The 21954-nt window shown below is 37.6% G+C and overlaps 2 protein-coding genes across 8 annotated transcripts; one reads left to right on the top strand and one right to left on the bottom strand.

The window, feature by feature from the left end:
* The first annotated feature begins 408 nt into the window (after nt 1-408).
* rufy2 (RUN and FYVE domain containing 2) lies at nt 409-15374 on the top strand. 5 transcript variants are annotated; one of them, XM_082153131.1, is made up of 19 exons: nt 409-538; nt 964-1050; nt 5261-5434; nt 5839-5956; nt 6311-6412; nt 8302-8425; nt 8514-8578; nt 8723-8788; nt 8892-8961; nt 9038-9139; nt 9467-9583; nt 9678-9845; nt 9950-10047; nt 11840-11959; nt 12076-12205; nt 12664-12758; nt 12848-12896; nt 13066-13146; nt 14421-15374. In XM_082153131.1, exons 2-19 carry the CDS (start codon nt 975-977, stop codon nt 14562-14564), a joined length of 1899 nt encoding a protein of 632 aa, XP_082009257.1. In that variant the 5' UTR covers nt 409-538; nt 964-974; the 3' UTR covers nt 14565-15374. The 5 variants fall into 5 exon arrangements, with proteins under 5 accessions (XP_082009257.1, XP_082009256.1, XP_082009258.1 ...); XM_082153130.1 differs by having other exon boundaries at nt 425-538; nt 939-1050; XM_082153132.1 differs by having other exon boundaries at nt 520-538; nt 967-1050.
* An 818-nt stretch (nt 15375-16192) lies between these two features.
* On the bottom strand, nt 16193-21256 carry hnrnph3 (heterogeneous nuclear ribonucleoprotein H3 (2H9)). Of its 3 annotated transcripts, none has more exons than XM_082153135.1 (10): nt 21187-21256; nt 20183-20284; nt 19935-20090; nt 19389-19532; nt 18804-18942; nt 17983-18158; nt 17167-17372; nt 16934-17069; nt 16770-16826; nt 16193-16649 (listed from the first exon to the last, which is right to left on the bottom strand). In XM_082153135.1, exons 2-10 carry the CDS (start codon nt 20268-20270, stop codon nt 16576-16578), a joined length of 1176 nt encoding a protein of 391 aa, XP_082009261.1. In that variant the 5' UTR covers nt 20271-20284; nt 21187-21256; the 3' UTR covers nt 16193-16575. The 3 variants fall into 3 exon arrangements, with proteins under 3 accessions (XP_082009261.1, XP_082009260.1, XP_082009262.1); XM_082153134.1 differs by having other exon boundaries at nt 17968-18158; nt 21187-21255; XM_082153136.1 differs by lacking the exons at nt 18804-18942; nt 19935-20090; nt 20183-20284; nt 21187-21256 and having other exon boundaries at nt 17968-18158; nt 19389-19523.
* Between the last annotated feature and the right edge of the window lie 698 nt (nt 21257-21954).

Genomic DNA, 21954 nt, shown 5'->3' with positions numbered 1-21954 from the left:
CCAAAACTTTGAATAGTAGTATATATTCATTAATAATGTAAATATATATATATAAATCAGTTTAATGCATCCTTGCATTCTATTCATCAAATAATCCTGAAAAAATGCATCACAGTTTCCAATAATGAATCATTATTTTCTGTGAAATGTGCATCCCTTTACATAAAATCATCACACAAAATGTGATGCAATATGCTAAAAAGGATTATGCATAATAGCCAGTGGCATGCCTGTCATATTGATGTGCTCATTCATATCCTGGCAGTGAGTGCAGTCTCATTCAGAATCCCACTTCCTGAATAGCCTGTAGCTCCACATTTATTGGCCGGCCAGCATGTTCACATGTCCCGCCCCCTTTGTTTGACCGCCCCTGCTACCCTGCACCCAATGCACTGTTCTGTTCCAGCGAGAGACATCTCCTCCTCCCAACTGCCCGCTAATGCAGCAAATGCCTGCACCTCACCTAACGGGCATAGGTCAGCTCTCTCGACACAATAGTACCAGCAGAACACCAGAAAAGGGTGTGGGTTTAACAGGGGTAAGTGTACTATTTTGCTCAGCACTTCTGAGTGATTCAGTAACATTTTAAAGCAGAAGTCAGAGTCTAACCAAGATGACAAAACAGAAGATGTTTGATTTCATGTTGTGATTACCTCTAAATGTTATGTGCATTGAAATCGTAAGGTGTTTTGTCTGTTTGGACTGAATGTGTATACATTCCCTTCCATGTGAGGCGGGACAATGGTGCAGGAAATCAGAGTCATATGATAGCCAGACAGACCCTGAGAGCAGATCAGCAGTAAACAACTGAGACATGTTGAGTTTGTAATGTACTGTTGGTCAGCAACTGTATTACAATCAGCTTTTATTTCCTGCAACATTTAAATCAGTTAAAAGGTGTGCTATTAGTTCGGTTAAACATGTATCCATCCATTTAGAACCAAGTATGTTGTCTGTGTTCAGTGGATCCAGACATGTATTCCCCTCAGAGCCTTCACCGATGGGGCATCACACATAGCGAAAGTATGGAGCGTTTGGCCTACAGTCAAGGTAAGCCTCCAGAGCTTAATATACTAAGTTAAAATATACAAAGTGTCAAGTTATAGTTGTCTGGAACTGCAAACCTACACTTTTGTTACTGGCATAGTTACACCCATAGTCTACAAGGAGAATAGTAATGACTCAGCACTAGTGTGGTCAGCAGAGCGGAGGTTGTTAGCATTCATTTTAAAGCACAATTTTTAATTTCCTGTGTGAGAACTGTTGGAGTAACACTTGCACTAATAAAAAGCAGCTACTTTTATATTCATTAACTTTTGATTCATCCCAGTGACTTGAATAACTAGAGTATTCATGAAAAAGAGTTGTTGATTTGTTCAGTGGCCCTCTCAGTTACTTTTTTAAGGTGCGGACACATTTAATGTTGTTTGGTGAACTTTCATGGACTAAATCCAGTCATTTTAATAGGAATCCACACGATCACGAATTTTGCGTGAGGGTGAAGAATTTCCCCACGCAGATGTTGGGTTCAAGTTAGGATGTTGGAGCTGGGAATGATGTCACACTCGAGTTGACCTTCCAGTAAACAGGTTGGAAAACTAAGATGGGTGCATCCAGGCAAACCATTGTTGTTCTTGCTCTTTTGGAATGCAAACACATAATTATTTTTCACAGAAATGTTCAGTATCATGTCCACAAATAGAGGTTGGATAGTAGGCTACTGTGTGCACCACTGAGTTTATTGAGACACAGACAAACATAAGTGCTAATAAACAATATATTACTACTGTTTCACTATGGTTCATGCTCTGAGCAGCTATATTAGATTCTAAAGTTGGGGTTGTTGCTGTACTCCCGAGTTGCAGTCGCAAGTCCAACTTGAGGGGCGTTCCAGTTAAAAGGTTTTCACTGGGAACAAAGAATTTCCCACTTTGAGGACAAATGGAACCCACTAATACTACTCTTGCGGCCTAGTGTTTTTATAGCCTATATAGAAGTAGGCCTAGGTATATCGAGGCAGCACGAGTGAAACGAGTCGCCTATAATTTATTTTGGCTAAATATGTGTGCTAATAAATCTACTAAGAGACTTAATATAAGCGATGTTGTTTCGATTTTGTCTTTGAAGAAAGGATTGATAGTGAGTCAGTGCATGGAAGTGCACAAATGAGAAAAATGTGTCCACACTTAAAAGATTTGTTTAAAAACACAAGCCTAGAACAAGAACAAAAGAACAAGCCTATTCTTTCACGAACGAAACACCACCAATTTCCTTGATTCCCCCCATTACGACGAACATAATAATTTAAGAAATACTAGTAACCAGTGCATATTTCATAATTTTCCAGGACAATGTTACATACAAGCGGTAGAGGGTAGTATATCCATACTCTTCCACTGAATTACGTCTTTTTAATGTTATGACACCACCCCTTTGCTGCAGACGGATCGTGCAGGAGTGCTCGGGTGTAAACAAATCTACAATCTAGCCATTTGTTCTCCAAAGATATGATGACCATATGAATGGAAAACAAACGTCGCCTTTGGGGCGTTGACAAGGAGCATCACATGGGAACGCGCTTGAATTTCGTCGTTAACAGTTTATCAATGCCGCTCAACACATCACAGCCGTGGTCGTTAGGTGAAGCATTATCCTAAACTGTATGATATTCACTTTAACGATGGCGACACCTGCAGAACAGGACCTTGTGTTGGCGGAAGCAGAGAGCAACAAAGAGAGAGCGCAAGTGTTCGGTATCCTCAGATTGCAGGAGGATAAAGCGGCCGGTGAGAAAGCGAGCAGCGCTGCCATGAAATCTGGAGACGGGAGATGGCAGGCGCCCATATTCGCTTTAGCCAGAAAAGCGTCAGAAACCTTCTCGGGTGGCATTCACGTCCTGCCCAAAGTGATAGAGGCTAAAACATCGCCTTTTTCAGAAGAATGGGGTGCCAAGGGTAGGTTATAGATGACATTAAAGCCCGTGTTGTTCAGACGTAGCCTAGGTGTATGGCAAGCCATTCAAACATTTATTGCTGAAAACTAAATCCAAGACAAAAAAAAAACCTTAGAAATGTGTTTTTTTTTCTAGTCATTATTTTTATTGACTAATAATAACAAAGTTTATAATACAAAATACAATAAAATTTTTTATTTTTATTAAATAATATACAATACCAATTAATATCCAGTTATTTGTCATTTCTAATACAGTTGTATTGTAATTGTTGCTAATTAATACGTGTAAGTTAATACTTGCCCAAAACAATCACTTTTGCAAAGTTTATATTATTTTCTGTTTATTTTGATAAATTAAATAATTAATTTTTGTTCATATAAATATACTATCATTAAAAATACAGAAACAAAATTATTTAAAAAAGTAAAGATTCTGAAAGTATTGAAAGAGATGCCATAATAATTTAATAAAGCTTTACAGAAATAACAAAACATATATTTTATTATATGAAATGAGTAATATCATTTTTTTAAATGTGAGGGTTTCATTATAAATATGGTGATTATCTCTAAGGTGGACACCCAACTTAATATATGATATTTATCTTCTGAATCATTGTCAACAAATGGAAAAGTCAGCCAGCTATTTATCATGTTAATTATGAAACTGAAAAAAACATTAACAAGATCTTTGTCTCAAAATATAGTCAATAGCCCCTTTCACACATACATGTGTATGGAGATGACGTGTTTACGGCGTGCTGTTTACAGTAAGCTTTCTAATAGTTTTTTTTATATAATGCGCCAGATGATCATATTTGACCGTTGCGCCACGTCTCGCAGCTTTTTCAACATGTCGCGCTCGATACCCAGCCTTCTTTTCCATTCATCAGCGTTGTGGCTCTGCAGTGGGATACAATAATGCGCATCTTGTGTTTTTAAGAGCAAACACGCGTTCTGTTTGATCACCCCTTTATGCGTGTCACTCAGATGTCAATTTTTTTTGTCAAATTGAACAGATAGTGAAACTAAAGTGCTTCTCCTCATGCGGGCGGATGAAGACAACGGCGCGGCATTTAAAGATAATTTCCGATGACTGACATCACAGAATTTACGGGTATTTTGGTGCTGATGTGTGAATGGTCTCTTCTCTTTCCGGTAAAAAGCCAGAACGTCGCTACTTGTGTGAACAGCATATTTTAGTATTTACCGGTAAAGTCAATCTGGTTGTTTTACGGTAATTTACAGGGATTGGTGTGTGAAAGGGGCTAATCATTTTATAGATTCCCATTTGCTACATAAATCTACAACATTTTAAAAAGTATTAAATATTAGATAAAAAAAAATCGCTTTCCTTGATTGCGTCAAGGATTAGCCAAATTTCCACATGCATAGTCAAACAAAGATAGATAATAGTTATTTTCAAGGAACATGCTTTAAAATGGCTTGCCATACATCATTTTCCGAATGATGTCATAATGGCATGATGTCATGAAGAGTGCCTTGTTGTTTTGTATTCATTTGTGCATAATAAATCTGGGTGTTTTATAACTACTAAGCACCAGGTCATTCATACAGTTAATGTGCAGACTGTTTTTTGTTTTTTTGTTTTTTTTGAGATAGGCATGTCAGTCAAATCAGTATGCTGTTGATTTGTCATGACTGGTATTTGTCCCCAATGACAAAAAGCCTAACTGATAGTGAATGGATTAACTAATAATAATTATAATAATAAGAGGTTTTTAAACAGAGGATCAATTATTTAAGTGATATATTATTATTTAAGTTATTTACCCCAGAAACCTGATGGAATAAAGCTTCATTCTCTTAGACCAAATAAAGTGGCAATGGGAACCAACAACATAACTGGGAAGTAGCTTACCAGTGCCAGTATGCTTGTTAGACAGCGCCTGTCTGAATATGTTTGCGTAAGAATTATTGATTAGCCTGATGGTTAAAAACAGGGTCCAATGTATCACTAAGTCATAACTGACAAGGATACAACTTACATTCATTTATGCAGTAAACACAAAACATAAAAAGTACTGCTTATTAACAGTGTTGTTGTGAAGGCCTGGTGAATGACAGTGCAGTCAAAACCAGCTAAAGCTCTTTAAGGGTTTGTTTAAATTTAAACTCAATAATTAAAAGTGTGGTCACATGTTAGTCCTAAGAAAACAGCCATAGGTTAATGCTGTGATGAGTTTAGTGTGACTGTTGTTCTTGAACCACAATAACTTGATTTTGGCTATAATGATGTCGTTTCTGATATGATATATATTTGTCTGTGGGCTGTGTCTTCTAGCCTTACGAGATCCTATGACAATGGAACGAGCAAACTTGCTTAATATGGCTAAGCTTAGCATCAAAGGCCTGATCGAGTCGGCTCTGAGCTTCGGACGAACTCTGGACTCTGACTATCCGCCTCTACAACAGTTCTTTGTTGTCATGGAGCACTGCCTGAAGCACGGTCTCAAAGGTATGTTCAACCATCATCAGACAGCCAGCCACAGAGAACCATCTGTTAACCAATTATTATTGAAAGTTCTTATGTGCTTGCTTTTTGGTAGGATAGCTGATGTAGTTAAATATTCTCTGTTATCAATATCTCTTATATATTTCCAGAGGCCTATGTTAGTGTTATTCTACAGATAGCAGCTAATGTTATGCTTTGTAACTTTATAATAGGAAAAGAAAATGAGGAAATGCTTTTTTTACTCATTCTCAGCTGTCAGATCATCTGAGGTTCTTGTCCAGTGAACTATTTCTGCCACAAAATTTGAATACTGTTTTGAATGGCGTTTCATAAAAATCTTTGCATGCTCTGTATGCCAGATCGGAGCCCTGAGTTGTTTAACAAACACGTTTGTCTTCATCTCCCAGTGAAGAAATCGTTTCTTGGGTACAACAAGTCGTTGTGGGGGCCTCTGGAGATGGTTGAGAAGCTGTGCCCAGAAGCAGGCGAAATCGCAGCCAGTGTACGGGACCTTCCTGGCCTCAAGTATGTGTAGAACTAAATATAATTTTCGGCCTTACAGTTACATTGATTAGTTTGCATGCAAATCTGCAGTTTTATTTGAGTCTAAATGAATCATTCAAAGACTCTAATACAAAAGCAGATTCACTATTAATCAAGTCCACTACATTATAAATATACACATGCTTTCTCGCACTCATTCTCCAGTACACTGAGAGGTGCCTTTCAAAATAGGGAAGTGCTAATTTCAGTTCTAGTTCCTTGATAAAACTGAAACTTGCAACTGCAAGTTAAGCCTATTTCCATTTCCAGAGTCATGCATATCACTGTCTGTATGTCTGTCTATCTATCCTGAAAATGGTTGTATGTGTTTGTTAGGACGCCACTGGGCAGAGCCAGAGCATGGCTGAGACTGGCACTGATGCAGAAGAAATTGGCTGATTACCTCCGTCTCCTCATCACCAGGAAAGATATACTTAGGTTAGTTTTTTTCCTTTCAATACCCTTAATTCTTTCTTTCTTCCTTTGTCACAATAGTTGTGGGGGAGAATTGGTGATTAGAGAAGTGATAAGATGCCTGAGACAAACGAGTTTTGTGTTTCCTGCTCAGGGTTTCAGAGTTTAGTGAGCTGTGCTTGCTAGAGGGTGTGCATCACATGTCGCTGTCTAATAAAAGCACTTCTGCTGACTGAGATTTAAAGGGATGGTTCGGAGGAATTTCAACCTAGGGTCCTATGCACCATGACCTCGAGCCAAACACCCCCCCCTGAAGTTTTTTTCCCTTTGGTCGAACATTATTAAAGTTAGAGCTTATTTAGAGATGTCAGCCGAATGGCTTAGTGCAGGCGCTAATGGATCCAAGGTTGTATCTCGTAAATTACCCCACTAATAAGTACATCAGGAGTTTATTTAAATAATACTTGCCTAATGGGCAAGTATTAAAATGCAAAGGACTTTTACAGGCTTTTCCCAAATCACAGAAGTTACCTCGATGTCCGGGTTAGCGGTAGCATGAGCCATCAGGCAAGTGTTATTTAAATAAACTCCCGATGTACTTACAAACTTTCCAATGCCTCGTTTTATGAGTACAGAGCCTATTTGTACTACTGTAGAAGTTTGGTACCATTCTGGGCATTATTAGTGGGGTAATTTACGAGATAGAACCTTGGATCCATTAGCGCCTGCACTAAGCCATTCGGCTAATATCTCTAAATAAACTCTAACTTTAATAATGTTCGGCCATACTCTACCATTCAAAAGTGTGTGGTCATTAAGATGTTTTAATATTTCTGCATTTATTTGATCCGAAATACAGTAAAAAGAGTAATATTGTGAAATATTGTTACTTTTAAATATATCTGGTTTCTAATTTAACATATTTTAAAATGTAATTTCTTTCTGTGATGGCATAGCTGAATTTTCAACAACATTACTCCAGTCTTCAGTGTCACATGATCCTTCAGAAATCATTCTAATATGCTGATTTGCTGCTCAAGAAACATTTCTTATTACTATAAATGTTGAAAACAGTAGTGCTGCTTGCTTAGTATTTTTGTGGATTCAACAGAACAGCATTTATTTGAGATGAAAACTTTTGTAACATTGTAAAAAATGTCACAGTTAGTCAATTTTAAGCATCCTTGCTAAATAAAAGTATTAATATATATATTTGAAGCTAAACGCAGACATTTATGTTTGCAAGCCATTAAACGGACAGACTGGACTAATGAAACCTGCTGCAACAAATAATATGTTATTTAGATTAATAACGATTCTGAAAAAAAAAAAGTCAGAATTGCAGGATATAAATTCGATATTCTGAGGAAAAAAAGGCAGAATATCGAGCTTATATCTCGCAATTCTTATTCTTCTCAGAATTGTGAAATATGAACTCGGAATTGCGGGGGAAAAAAGTCCAAATAATGAGATATGAACTCGAAATGATTACCTTCTTTACTCTTTTGTTCCGTGGCTTCCATAGACTGCCACTGCAGAACTGAACTGTCATTTTCTGCCACCCGGTAGGCTCCGCCCACAAAATACGTTATCACTGGTGTATTAAAAGACAAGAATAAATATGAATTATAAATGTATTACCTTTGCGCATTCTGTCAGAACTAAAATAATGAAATCATAATCATGTCATCATAATATCATTGTGCGTCACAGGAACACAACAAATTCAACATACCGGTAATGCAATTTTTACAATGGAAACACAACACATGATCAATATGAGGGAAGGATATTTATGTTTTAATAGACCGTGTGGATTCTTCAGAGGTTTGAGGTTTCAGATTATGAAAAAAATGGAGCCAGAATTTTGATAATAGAAAACTGTCTTTATTTTTGTTTATGTGTGTGTTCAGTGAGTTCTATGAGAACTCAGCAGTGATGCTGGAGGAGGAGGGAGCCGTCATCGTTGGTCTCCTGGTGGGACTTAACGTCATAGATGCCAACTTATGTGTGAAGGGCGAGGACCTCGATACACAAGTATGAACATTGTATATTGGACATTTTTAATTACCTGCCTGGAATTACCTGTTTGAGAAATATTAATGCCTTGTATTGGAATCCACAGGTTGGTGTAATAGACTTCTCCATGTACTTAAAGAATGACATCGATGACTATAGAAGTGAAGAAAGGTAAAAAAGTATACTTGGTAGACAACATACTTTAATGTGACGGGACATTGAAGTTGAATAAAAATGTTCAAATGTTAACGTTAATTATAATAACCTTGATGTATTATTCATTATGAATAACCATCATAAATATGTTTTGAATAGAAATGGACAAATTGCAGCTATTTTGGATCAGAAGAATTATGTCGAAGAATTAAATAGGCAGCTGAAGTAAGTTCATGCAATTTCTAAAGCTTTTGTGATATACTGCATTTAAGATGAGTGATTATTGCTTTTCAAAAGAAAAGTTTATCTACAACTTTTGTCTTTTAAGTTCTACTGTTCAAGGCTTACAGGGACGCGTGGAGTCGTTAGAAAAGTCCAACTCCAAACTCATCGAAGAGGTACTGTTGGATTTCAGAAAAATAAGTCTGATATGTGGAATAGAAATACTCAATACTAACTTTTTTTTAATTACAGTTGGCAATAGCAAAAAACAACATCATTAAACTACAGGAAGAGAACCACCAACTCAGAACAGAAAATTCTGTAATTCTTATGAAAGCACAACAGCGTCTTGAGGTATTGTTATATGTTTGGACATATATAAAGTGGACATTAAGAGAGGCAGATAGTAGTTAATCTGCACAAACATTTTGTAATATTTAAATTCAAATAAACTTTATAGTATGTGTCCCTGAAAAATATCTTTCAGTTTTTATGATCCCCCAAATCACCCCATATTATAGAGAATATTATAAATGTGTATAAATCTGGAAAATTATTTCATGAACTTCCCCCCCCCACCTTTTCAACTCCTTTTGCCTTCTGAAAACATGATGATAATTGTAGAATTTCACAATCAATGTGCAAGCCATACACTATATTCACCATATACTCTCTATTCAGCTTGCAGAAGGAGATTTGAACTGTGAGCTGGATACATACAAGCAGTCAAGGCAGGGCCTGGATGAAATGTACAACGAGGCAAGACGCCAACTCAAAGAAGAATGTCAGCTCAGACAGGTCTGTGCTTATAAAAAAATGTACCTGCTGTTCAGATTGTGCGATGGCACTTAAAGAGGTCAAACCTGTTTTTGAATGTATCTGTGGCTTCAAGGATGTGGAGAACGAGCTGGTTGTGCAGGTGAGCATGAAGCAGGAGATGGAGATGGCCATGAAACTGTTGGAAAAGGACATTCATGAAAAACAAGACACTCTGATTGGACTTCGGCACCAGTTAGATGAAGTTAAAGCCATCAATGTGGAGATGTACCAAAAAATGCAGGTAAAACATAATTAGGGCCCGAGTTGCTCCGTTTATTTATTAAGTGTTCTTCACAATTTGTGATTCAAATATGTTGTAATCAAGCTATTTATAATAATCAACAGTCTTCAGATGATGGCATGAGACAAAAAAATGACATGATCGCACGGTTGGAGGAGAAGACCAATCAAATAACGGCAACCATGAAACAACTAGAGCAAAGGTAAGAAGCGGTTCCTGATTTATTTTCGATCATGTTGAGCATAACGTTTAGTCATCATATTCGTGAAGTGCATTAAGAGCATTTTTAATCATTTTGAGTGTTTAAATAGCCTGATTTCTAATCTTTATTAATTCAATGTATATAACAAATTTTATTCAAAACATTTGTGGTCAGTCCAAAGTTTAAGGAATCTTTTGTTTCAGCTCAATTCAAATGAAGGTTTTCATTTGCAGATAGTAGAATATACACTACAGTTCAGACGTTTGGGGTCTGTAAGATTGTTTTTTAAAGACATTACCACTTTTATTTAGCAAGGGCACATTAAATTGATCAAAAGTGACAGTAAAAGCATTTATGATGTCGTAAAAGGTTTCTATTTCAAATAAATGCTGTTCTTTTCGAACTTGATCCTGAAAAAAACACCAAGAATGATTTCATGCAACGCTGAAGACTGGCGTAATGGCTGCTGAAAATTCAGCTTTGCATCACAGGAATAAATTACATTTTAAAATGTATTAAAAATAAAATGCAGTTATTTTATATTGTAATATTATTTTGCAATATTTTTACTGTTTTTCTGATAAAGAAATGCAGCCTTGGTGAGCAGAAGAGACTACTTATAAAAAGTATTAAATGTACAGACACCAAACGTTTGAACAGTAGCGTACCAGTGTAAATGTATTTCAGGATATGATATCTGCTTTTACAGGCTAAATCAAATTAGTGTGCATTGATGGTATCAGAACCATCAGTGCTTTTGTTTCATCAGTGGAACTGGTTTTCTGAGTGTCTAGATACCTGATAGCATCCAAAGGACTTTGCATGCCTGATTTGACTTGAAGGCTCATTGAATGGCTTTCTCTCATCTAACCGCTCATCCTTTAGCATTTGTGTTATTTTCTTGTGGTGATGTGGTGCTGTCATGTCCACTTCTCTGTCTACATAAATCATCCTTCCCTTTCTTCTCCGTTGATTTATCGCCATCGTATTTCTGATGTTTTATGACTGCACTGCTTAACAAGTTTTCAAAGCTTTGAGATGAATTTGAAATTCACTGATATTTACATCCTCTTTCCCTTTTTGTTCCCCTTTTCATTTCTTTTTTTCTCATCTTCTCCCTTCCTCTAATTCCATGTTTTCGCCTCAATCAACGAATAGCGACAAAGACCTACTCAGCCAGACAAGAACTCTTGCTATGTCGTTTGTAAAATGCGCTAGCACAGATACCGAGCACCAATACAAACTTGTCAAAGATATTTCCTTCTGATATTAAGCTAAATTTACTCTTTGTTACTTAACACTAGTTGTGTGGCGATATGCAGTGTTCTTGAAAAGTGACGAGTTGATCGTTTTTAAGTTTTATTTGATGATGGTTACTGTTTTCCACATACTATTTAGTGAGCAAATCTTTCTTGTGGTTCTATAGCATAATTATTTACCTGTAACATTTAAGAGTCAAAGAAACCACTAATATGACATGGCTTTTATCACAGTCTTCAATAAATTTGATGTTTTCAACTACTCGTACCTGTTTACTTGGTGAATTATTTGTCAAAAAAAGTTACAAATCGAAAGTAACCTCGACCCGTATGAAATTTCAAACTCATTTCAGCTTTCTGGCTTTTCCCGCAGCACAACATTTGTCATCTGGCTCTGTTTTTGTTCCCGCTCTGTCTTGGCTGTTGAATTATGGCCATCTTTTGATTTTGTATCCCATATGTTCCAATACATCCCCGTCCATTCCATTACATTCAGAGCCGTAGTTTTACCCAGTTGGTTTGAATTACACCAGATTGCAGGATGCCGAGAGGGAACGCGCCAGTGCCGAAGACGGGGTGCGCAAATTCAAGCAGGACTTCACGAACAAAGCTGACAGCCTCCAAAAGCAGATAGTCCAGAGAGAGAAGCAAATGTAAGTTTTGCAACGAGCAAGTTCACGTGGCTCACATTAGAATGAATCACTGTGTCTCATTTATTAAGATGCTGAAGTGGAAAATAGTATGATTTTAGTTGACACTTTCTGTTTAGGATGCAGCTGGAAACAGACTTGAAAATAGAGAGGGATTGGCGGCAGACGTTACAGAATGAATTAGAAAGAGAACGAGAGACCATCGCCCAACTCGCTGATGAAGCGCAGCAAATCAACGGACTCAAAAAAGTACGATGAATTGCTCCTGTCTCAATTATGGCGAGAGAGATGAATCTAATAACCATTAAAGGGATAGTTCACCCAAAAATTCTGTCATCATTTACTCACCCTCATGTTGTTTCAAACCTGTATGAATTTCTTTCTTCTGCTGGACACAAAATAGGATATTTTGAAGAATATCGGTAACCAAACAGTTGATGGTCCCCATTGACTTCCATAGTATTTTCTTTTGTTTGGTTAACCATATTCTTCAAAATTTCTTCTTTTGTCTTAAACAGTAGAAAGAAATTCATGCAGGTTTGAAACAATTTGAGGGTGAGTAACTGATGACAGAATTGTCATTTTTGAATGAACTTTCTCTTAAAGGCCACAATATATCTGTATGAGGACTAAGGTGCTTGTATCATTTAATATTCTTCTTTGTGGATGCCTGTCTTGGGCTCTGATGTATGTTCATGTCCTTTCAGGAGTTTCACAGGTTGCAGGATGAAAACACGCAGCTGAAGGGAATTTGTGAGGAGCAGGAACATGCGCTGGAGGAACTGGGCTGCAAACTCAGCGAGTATGTACGATTTACACGTCAGTGCCATTTGGGAGCCTTCATATCCTGTTATTCTTTTACTGATGGATGCACACATTTTTCTTGTTCAGGTCAAAGTTGAAAATTGAAGATATAAAAGAAGCCAACAAGGCACTTCAGGTTTGCGTTTATTCATTGTTTCAGATAAAACAAACAAAATGTTTTTTATGGCCATGCTATATATCAGAGTAATCTGAAACCACCACTGTGTTTCTTTTGTAAGAGAATTATCAAAGTTGAATCAGTCCATTTGTGCCACATGTTCATATTAATAAACAAATTATTTCAGGGTGGACAGGTCTGGCTGAAGGACAAAGATGCTACGCATTGCAAGCTTTGTGAGAAGGAATTTTCAATCTCCAGAAGAAAGGTCTGAATCAAAATGCAGTTCTGTAAAACACAACAGCTTGCTGTCAGTTCTCACACATCCACACTAATTCAACTGCTCTAAATAAAGAAATGTACTGGCACAAAGACAATATTGGATTAAAGCGCTTGAAAACATTTCCAGATGAAGATTAGATGACACTTGAATGAAAGACGGAGTTGACAAACCTTGATGTCATCATGAAATGAAAAATCTATATTTTTTTACAATGCATGTTATAGATCTTATTGTGAATCTATATTATGGATCCACTGATAGACGCCTGCTTTCAAACACTCCCGTGTGTATCTGTGTAAGCCATCTGTGAAGACAGGTTTTTGAAGCGTTGATCATTGTAGCCAATCACAGCGCGTGGACACAATGACCGATCAGATCAGAGGTGTTTAAGAATCCGTTCAACAGCACTCAGAATGCTAGAGGGAAATGCTGGTATCGTCACATTTTTTTAATTTCAGTACTAACTTGGTACCAAAGTCGGCACTGGACAACACTAAATGAAGTACAAAACGTAGGTTCGGGAGGAGCCTAAACATTCAGTCCTGTCAATCATAATTATGAGGGGTGGTAGTGGCGCAGTGGATAAGACACATGCCTTTGGTGTGAGAGACCCGGGTTCGAATCCACTGTGAGACACCAATGTGTCCCTGAGCAAGACACTTAACCCCCGTGCGACCTCTGACATATATAGCAATTGTAAGTCGCTTTGGATAAAAAGCGTCAGCTAAATGAATAAATGTAAATGTAAATGCATACTATATAAGCAGCAGACACCACTCCATCTCATTGACAAATTCTTCCGGCAGCCCTCCTCCTCCAGTAAATTATCTCTATCCTCTTATGCGCCATTCCATCCTAGGGGGGTTTTAACTCGGGAGCTCAAGCTGAGCCTTGGGTTCGAGCCTCCTCCAAGGACAGCAAGCCAAGTTAGTTTACTATTAAGGCTGAACGGGCAGGCGAACTAGTGAATCGTTACAGTTGTAGTGTGAACTTCCTTATTCTCATAGAATTCACAAAGCTTTAGCGTTATATTTATCATCCTTGGTGTGATTGCCTTTACTCTGAAAACTTCTGCATTATATATTTCTTTCTTCCATGAAAAACAGCTCAAAAGTAATTCCCCAGAGCAACTGTTTGGATGAATCCCAGTTTAACATTTGTGAAGATTAATTTTGAGTCTGATTCCACAAAAAAAACAAAAAACACTACTGGCCCTTTAAATTGAATGCCCTCATGATCTCTTGTTTGTCTTTGAACAGCATCACTGCAGGAACTGTGGGGAGATCTTCTGCAACGCCTGCTCAGATAATGAGCTCCCGCTCCCCGCTTCACCTAAACCCGTGAGAGTCTGCGACACCTGCCACGCTCTGCTCCTCCAGCGCTGCTCCTCCAATGCAACATAAGATAGAAATGACAGCACATCGCCACAAGGCCAAAATCAGCTTTAAATCAGACACTACGCTGTCCCGCATCGTCGAAGTGACCAAAATGGATGCTCCCGTTTCTCTGTTTGAAGTTTACATTTCACATAGGAAAAAGCCTTTTGACACAGAGCAAACTTAGCGGCACTTGTGCAGATGGCCAATGCAGTGTTTGTGCGCAATGACAGAAACGAGTTTACAAATGGATTACTGACTCTGAATCCCTCCATCTGGGCTGCAAGTAGACAGATTTATATTATTTATATTAGTATAACACTCCCATGCATTGTAAATATACTTTTGATATATGAAGGGTGAACAGGTTTTATTCCTCATGAGTCAAAAGTAAGCAAATGCAGTTATTTGAAGGGATGTCATTTCTTGAGCAACTATATTTCAAATTCAGTTGAAAGAACCTTACATTCATGTGTGCCTGTATCACAAGCCAAACTGATAAACAGGGATTTGACACATTTCCCTGAATCTTGATGGGCAAAAAATGTGTGTATATACACAAGTAAAAATGTTGTCAGTGCCACTCAAGCATGACTGAGATAGATTCACATCAAATAGCACAGAAATTATGTTCTGAATATGGTGTTCAGGTTTCTTGTCTGCAATTCTGTATTTCACAATTGCAGATTTTCCTTGGTACAGAACTGGAACACTACTCACTTTGAGTATTTCTGACTTTTGTCTAAAAAATTTCAAAATACAACTGTTAACTTAAATGTGAGATTTATGTATGAACTGTACATATGCCTTAAACCACTAAAGTTGATTATAATTCCACTTCTTGTGTGATGTATCTTATAGGACCTTAATATTTTGGTGCTGAGGTACATACTGTACACACTACCATTCAATCTGGGGTCAGTACGATTTTCTTTTCTTTTTTTTGTTGTGCAAAACACATTGTTTTGAAAGAAATTAATGCTTTTATTCAGCAAGGACACATTAACCTTGTGAAGCCTGACAGAAAAATCTTATTTCTTTTTAAATGTAAGAGTTTAGTGAACCTTTCTATTACACCTGTAAGAGTTTTTGTTGGCTTTTGTGGCTTAAATACTAAGATATAGGATAATGTGGAGTTCGGGCTCGAGGGAAAAACACCTCATATTTATTGAGGCCCAAACTGAGAAAAAAATATGCACTTTGGTGCAGCTGCAGATATTTATATTCCCAAAAAGTGTGAAAAGCTTTTAATGTAAATCAATATTTTTATAATATAGCAAACTTGCATAACATACATATGAATATCAGTTATCAATCTATATCTCCCAATAATATAATATAAATGTAATAGATTGTGAACAACTTTTGATCATTGTTGATCGTTTAGAGGCCTTGGAAATATAAAGTAGGCTTTGTAGGGTTAAAGCAATCAAAAGTGACACTAAAGACCAGCAGAAGAGACTCGTTACTGGCCCACACCTTTTGAACGGTAGTGTAAAAAACTAGAAAACAAAATTTGAACAAGCTACACAAATCTTGTGTACTGGAAAATATATATAAATGATTGTTGCCATATGTTCGATCTAGCTCTAATCAAAACCAAGACATCACACTTTATTCTTACACGACAATTGTCTTCAATGAACATTCTCTGGTTAAAAATAAAATATACCAATAAAAGGTTTATTCCATAGGTGTGTACATTTCACAGGTTTCATTTAGAAATTTTACTGAGCAGCAAAAAACAGGTAAACATCCAAAATGATGTTATTGCTTTAAAAGTGCAATCTCACACTCAAAACTTGGGAATCAAGCTATTCATAACCATTTTTGAGTTAAAATACATACAAAGAGTATATCTTAGACCAACACAGAATATGTAATATAAAATTCAATAAGCAAAATGTACAGTAGCCGGTCATATATATATATGCAACAGCTAATTTTCTCAGGAACATGTGGAAACATCCGTACAAAAAGATCTTCCAAGCTGGAAGCTCCAACTTTGGGTTGAAAAGTGCATGTATTGCAAGCATCCTCAGTACATTTCCCTTAGTCCACTTCCTCGAGAGCCCATGCCACCAGAGTTGCCATAGAAACCTCCTCCGCGGCCTGCAGTTTTCATGGCCCCAAAACAAAAGACTCACATTTGAATGTTTGCTTCACACCTTCTCATCCATAAACTTCAATAAAACTATTACATAATAACAACCTCTACATAGTCATACTAACCCATTTCAGACGGCCCACTTGAAGTTGAATTCAGGAAAAGCTCAATGTAACGATGCTCTACAAAGAGGATGCAATGATAAATGGGATGATGCAAAAAACAAACAAACATAAGGACAGTGATGCAATTTGACAAAGACAGAGGTTTGGAAATGAAAACAACTTACGCATATGATTCTTGTCCTTTGACATGGCAGACACAGCATTTTCATGAGATCTGAACTCAACATCTGCCTCTCCTGTAGACTTTCCATTGGGTCCTACATCGATGTGCACCCTCACAGGGTTCAAAGGGGCAAAGAACTGAAAAAGAAAATATCATTTACACAAGGGCAATAAAAACTTTAAAATATTGTAAGGGTATTTCCATAAGGAACGGCAACACTGTGGTGTTTCTTACATGTGCAATATCTGCCTCCGTAGCACGGAACGGTAGGCCTCTCATGTGCACGAAATGGCCGCTGTGAAAGCCTGAGTTTGAATCGCTGCTGTAACCATGATCCCCCATTCCTCTTCTTCCTCTATCACCACGCGCACGCTCTTCAAACACGCCGTTACCAAAGCAGTAGTTGTTAAAGCCATTGTAGTTGTCAAACCCACCATATCCTTATGAAGGAGAGACAATTCAATACTTTAATTTGAGGTCTGAAACAATAGACAGTCAATAATAGCTAAGTCACATATAATCACTCCCTGTAAGCAAATACGCAACTATTCAAAAGTGTGGGATTTTTTAAACGTTTTTGCAGTGGGTCTCTTAAGCTCACCAAGACTGCATTTATCTGATCAAAAACACAGTAACACAGAAAACTGTTTTCTATTTCAATACATTTGAATTTATTCCTGTAATGCAAAGCTTTTCAGCATCACATGATCCTTCAGAAATCATTCTAATATACTGATTTGCTTCTCAAGAAACATTTCTAATTATTATCAATGTTGAAAACAGTTGTGCTGCTTAATATTTTTGTGGAAAGAGTGATACATTTAAGGATTCTCTGATAAAAAAAAAAAAATTTTATTTGAAATCTTTTGTAACATTAAAAATGTCTTTACTGTCAATTTTGGTCAATTTAAATGCGCCCTTGCTAAATAAAAGTATTAATTCAATAATAAAAATAAAAAACCATTTGTGAATTAGCCTTTCTATTGGTTACTACCCATCTGTTAATTATTATTAAAGACTAATTAAGTAGCATACCGCCACTGTAACCACCTCCGCTGCGCATCTGGTCCAGGACTGCACCTCCCCTTCCAGGCCCGGTCCCAAAGAAGCTCCCGCGTCCCATCATGGGTCTGTCATATGGACTAGGCCTCTGTCCCATCATCCTCCGGGGTACTTCGTAGTATGCACGCATTTCATTTCGGCTGCTTTTGAATATCTCTATGTACCTGAGTTTATTTTGAAATGCAACACGTTAATGAACTTACAGGCTTGTTGAATGTTTAACAGAAATGAGGAGAGGAGAGACAGTATTTGGGGCCCAGTGACTAATTTCATCACAATAACTGACAATTTATTGTCAGGTATTGCCCAGAGGGAGAAGTAACAAGTGTCTGAAATGCTGCCCGTACTATAAAGGGCCGTGTACACCAAGGACAATAACTATAATGCTAACGGTAAGTCCACATCACAACTATAACAATAACGGCACAGAGAAACGATCGTCTGCTGGTGTGGACACCAATATAGTTATCGTTCTTGATGTGAACGGGCTTTACATTCAACTGTATCTAAATTTAACTGTATCTAAAGGCCATTTTTAGACTGAAACAGAATCTTAAAAATATATTAAAGTGCCTGTTATTAAAAAAGGCTCCTTTGCTTCTGCAGTACGTGTTGCCCAACGACTTTATGAAATCATATTTCTGCTGATTTCCTTTTTTTGCCCCCTTATGACAGTGTAATGTGAAATTAAACATTCCAAGAGTGATAACATGATCAAACCATCTTTTTCCAGAGCAGAAAGATGCATGACCCCCCCACCCCACATTTAGAGATAGCATTAGCACCCAGCCCAGTCTTGCCGGCCCCACCTGTGCCCTATTCTTTCCTTGTGTTTCCCCAGAGCCTTTTCTGCTATCTCCTTTGAGGCAAACTGCACGAAGGCTTCCCCTGTGCTCCTCCCCTGGTAGTCCATCGGCAATGTTATCCCATTTGGCACGATTTTCAACCCTTTAACCCAAGGACAAATAACCCCACATGGGGAGACATGTTAAAGAGCCGCAACATTCTCATCTGCAGAAAAGACATCCCCCCCCAATTGAGCCCCTAAATAATTCCCTATGGCAGACAAAAAAAAAGCCCTAGAGCACAACACAAAGGATAAATCCAAGAAATTATAAGACAATCAATCAAGAAATCATAGCACAGCTGTCTCAAGGTTTCTGGCGATATATAAATAGCATTAAAAACAACCAGAACATGCTCAATAATAGTTTGATATGAGAGTTAGAAGAAAAACCTTCAAAATATGATCTGACTGACTATATAAAAGGCCTGATAAACTTTTCCAGGAAGCACTGACACAATTTAAACACCACAACCCAGAAAACACAACTCAAAGATTCCTAGCTATATCTTCAAGTCTAGGAGGAGATGAAGTGAAACAACAGATGTACCTGAAAAGAACTGTACAATTTCTTCTTTACTGCAGCCGAACGGCAGTCCTCTGAGACGCAACATGCAACCGCTGCCGCTGTCATAGTCTGTGGGACCGGAGCGTTTCAGCACCCAATCCATCTCACTACGGTTTGACCTGAACACTATGGGAAGGGTCAAGAGGCAGACAATATGTTATATTTTAACACAAGTGCAAATGTGCAGACATCTCATCTGGTTTAACTTGTGCTATTTAAAGTCGGTATGAAATTTGCTTTCACGATTTGCTTCTCAAATGAGAAAAAAAATGTAGGGCGGTATTTGTTTGTGTTTATCAGGAATTGACTGGTTCATTGTGATTTGCTAACTGCTGCAAAATAATGTGAGTGACAGGTTGCTGGAGCCGAGAGGAGGAGGGGACGTTAATGTTATGATAAAATATTAAGAGTACATGAATGTAAAAATGTTATTCCATAAAAAATAAGAATGGCCAATTTTAGTTTCATGGTGGCTTTAAATACAATTACACAATGACAGAATTTTCTACATTGCGGACAAGAGTGTACCTTCGATATAACGGTGACCCATGTATTTGCGATCTTTTGCCAAAGCCCTTTTAAAGTCTTCTGATGTCTTCAGCTCCACAAATGCCTCTCCACTCGGCCTTCCCTCTTTGGAGAAGGTAAAACACACCCCGTTGACTTTCCCTACAATGTCACAATCTGGAAATGAACAAAGAAAATGGCAATTGTATCTCTTTTTCTTCAAACACAGAACACTACAAAAGATGCTTTCAGTTTGAGTGTTTGCATACCAGAGAAAAAGGAGGCCACTTCCTCCTGTGTGCATGACCAGGGTAAACCACGGATCCGCACCACATATCCTTCATCATTATGAGACATGGTCAGATCTGTATCTGAAAAATAAATTAGTGTAAAACATGGGCTGTGCTTTCAAACCCAGTGAGTTGCCTAATGCGTACCTAGATAGCACTGTGTTAACTAGTCACTACTCAATCAAAATAGTTTGCATTTGTCTTTTTATGTCTTGACAACCTGGCAGTGTATCAAACCTAGTGAGTTGCCTACCTAGACAGCACTGTGTTAACTAGTCACTACTCATTCAAAATAGTTTGTATTAGTTTTTTTCTGTCTTGACAACTTGACAGTGCATCAAACCCAGTGAGCTGCCTACCCAACCATAATTTTTGGGCATCTCAGGAGAGTTCACCCGCACGTTAGAATGCTTTTGTATCACGCCCAAAAATGCTATCTAGTTAGGCAGTTCACTATGTTTTGAGACACAGCCATGTTGTCAAAAGTCAGAGGCTTCAGTCAATAGATAAAAAGACAAACAATAATGACATGTCACACAAATACAGCGTTTTGGTGTAAGTTAGTTAGAGGAGTACTGACTAGTAAACCAACTGGCATCTTATTTTAAACGTCAATTAAGTTAGCTAGCTAGACAACCACAAACCCGGTATGTCAAAATACAATTGCCTTTAAACTTAAGAGCAAGCTAACATGGCAAATGTTATATAGAGCATTCCAAAAGCATGTCGGTCATGTGTCAAGCTAACCGCAACCGACAACCAAAACTGGCATGTGAACTTTAATCAAAACGACTTTAATATAAGCGAGATATTCGCTTGACAGGAATTAACGAACGACAAGTTGTCTGTTTCTAGGACGAAAACCAGCACTTCCGCGATACAAAGTACATAACATATATTTACTATTAAATATAAATGATCAACTTATACACACAAAGTTAAATATGAAGCAATATGTGCATGAATATCGAATAACTTCTCACCGTCAAGCTCCTGTCCTCACAGGTAACCCTGAACGGATAGTCCAGGGATAGTCGAACTGTCGAAGTCTCGCGAGAACGCGCCTGTCAGAGGACATTGACCTCGCTGCAGGCACGCAGAACGGCCTGACGTGTGAGCATATAGGCTTCAAGCGCATGTGGCACGAGCCACGAGGCACGGAGGATTGAGGATTGAGGAATCATCAAATATAATTACTAGGCTTATTTTTAATTCTGTATAATACTGCAGGGTGGCACATTAGAACGCCCCAGACTCATAATAGAGCCATGTGTACTACCGCGAGAGAATCTGCAGCTCTATACAAACAAATACAGCTGTGGGAAGTAAAGAAAGCCAGTGAAGCTAATTCCACTTAGATTTCCCCCTTAAATATAAGTTACGAATGTGCATTAACACAGTAATGCAGAGAAAATAAATAAAATGTAAATCACGCAAATAAATGAGTTTTTGACTGTTAAAATTTCAACCTTGCAAAATTGTTTATTACGAAAAAATTATTCATTAGACATTCAGAAATAATAATATTGAAACTGACTGGAATCATGATACATTTGCACTTTATATTAAAGGCCTTTAATTACAATGTACTAACATTTAAATTAATCATTTGATACAATACACTTACTGAGTAGGCTACATAGATGTTTTATGCTGTAGGCTATTTATATTTTTTAAAATATAACTGCATGAAATTACATCCATATTTACATCTATGTAATTGTACTATTGACCCTATAACCATACACCTT

Source organism: Leuciscus leuciscus, assembly GCF_965113295.1.
Source record: "Leuciscus leuciscus genome assembly, chromosome: 22".
NCBI lineage: Eukaryota > Metazoa > Chordata > Actinopteri > Cypriniformes > Leuciscidae > Leuciscus > Leuciscus leuciscus.
The sequence above is the reverse complement of the archived record's forward strand: the minus strand, read 5'-3'. Positions and strand labels throughout refer to the sequence as shown.

What these genes read in the sequence shown, in the direction of transcription:
- rufy2 (XM_082153129.1), top strand. Translation starts at nt 2,663, where the DNA reads ATGATATTCACTTTAACGATGGCGACACCTGCAGAACAGGACCTTGTG. An exon ending in ACCAGGAAAGATATACTTAG is followed by an intron (nt 6,413 to 8,301) that starts GTTAGTTTTTTT and finishes GTGTGTGTTCAG; the next exon opens with TGAGTTCTATGAGAACTCAG. An exon ending in CTGGGCTGCAAACTCAGCGA is followed by an intron (nt 12,759 to 12,847) that starts GTATGTACGATT and finishes TTTCTTGTTCAG; the next exon opens with GTCAAAGTTGAAAATTGAAG.
- hnrnph3 (XM_082153134.1), bottom strand. Translation starts at nt 20,270, where the DNA reads ATGTCTCATAATGATGAAGGATATGTGGTGCGGATCCGTGGTTTACCC. An exon ending in AAGGAAAGAATAGGGCACAG is followed by an intron (nt 18,159 to 18,803) that starts GTGGGGCCGGCA and finishes AAATAAACTCAG; the next exon opens with GTACATAGAGATATTCAAAA. An exon ending in AAAGGACAAGAATCATATGC is followed by an intron (nt 16,827 to 16,933) that starts GTAAGTTGTTTT and finishes TCCTCTTTGTAG; the next exon opens with AGCATCGTTACATTGAGCTT.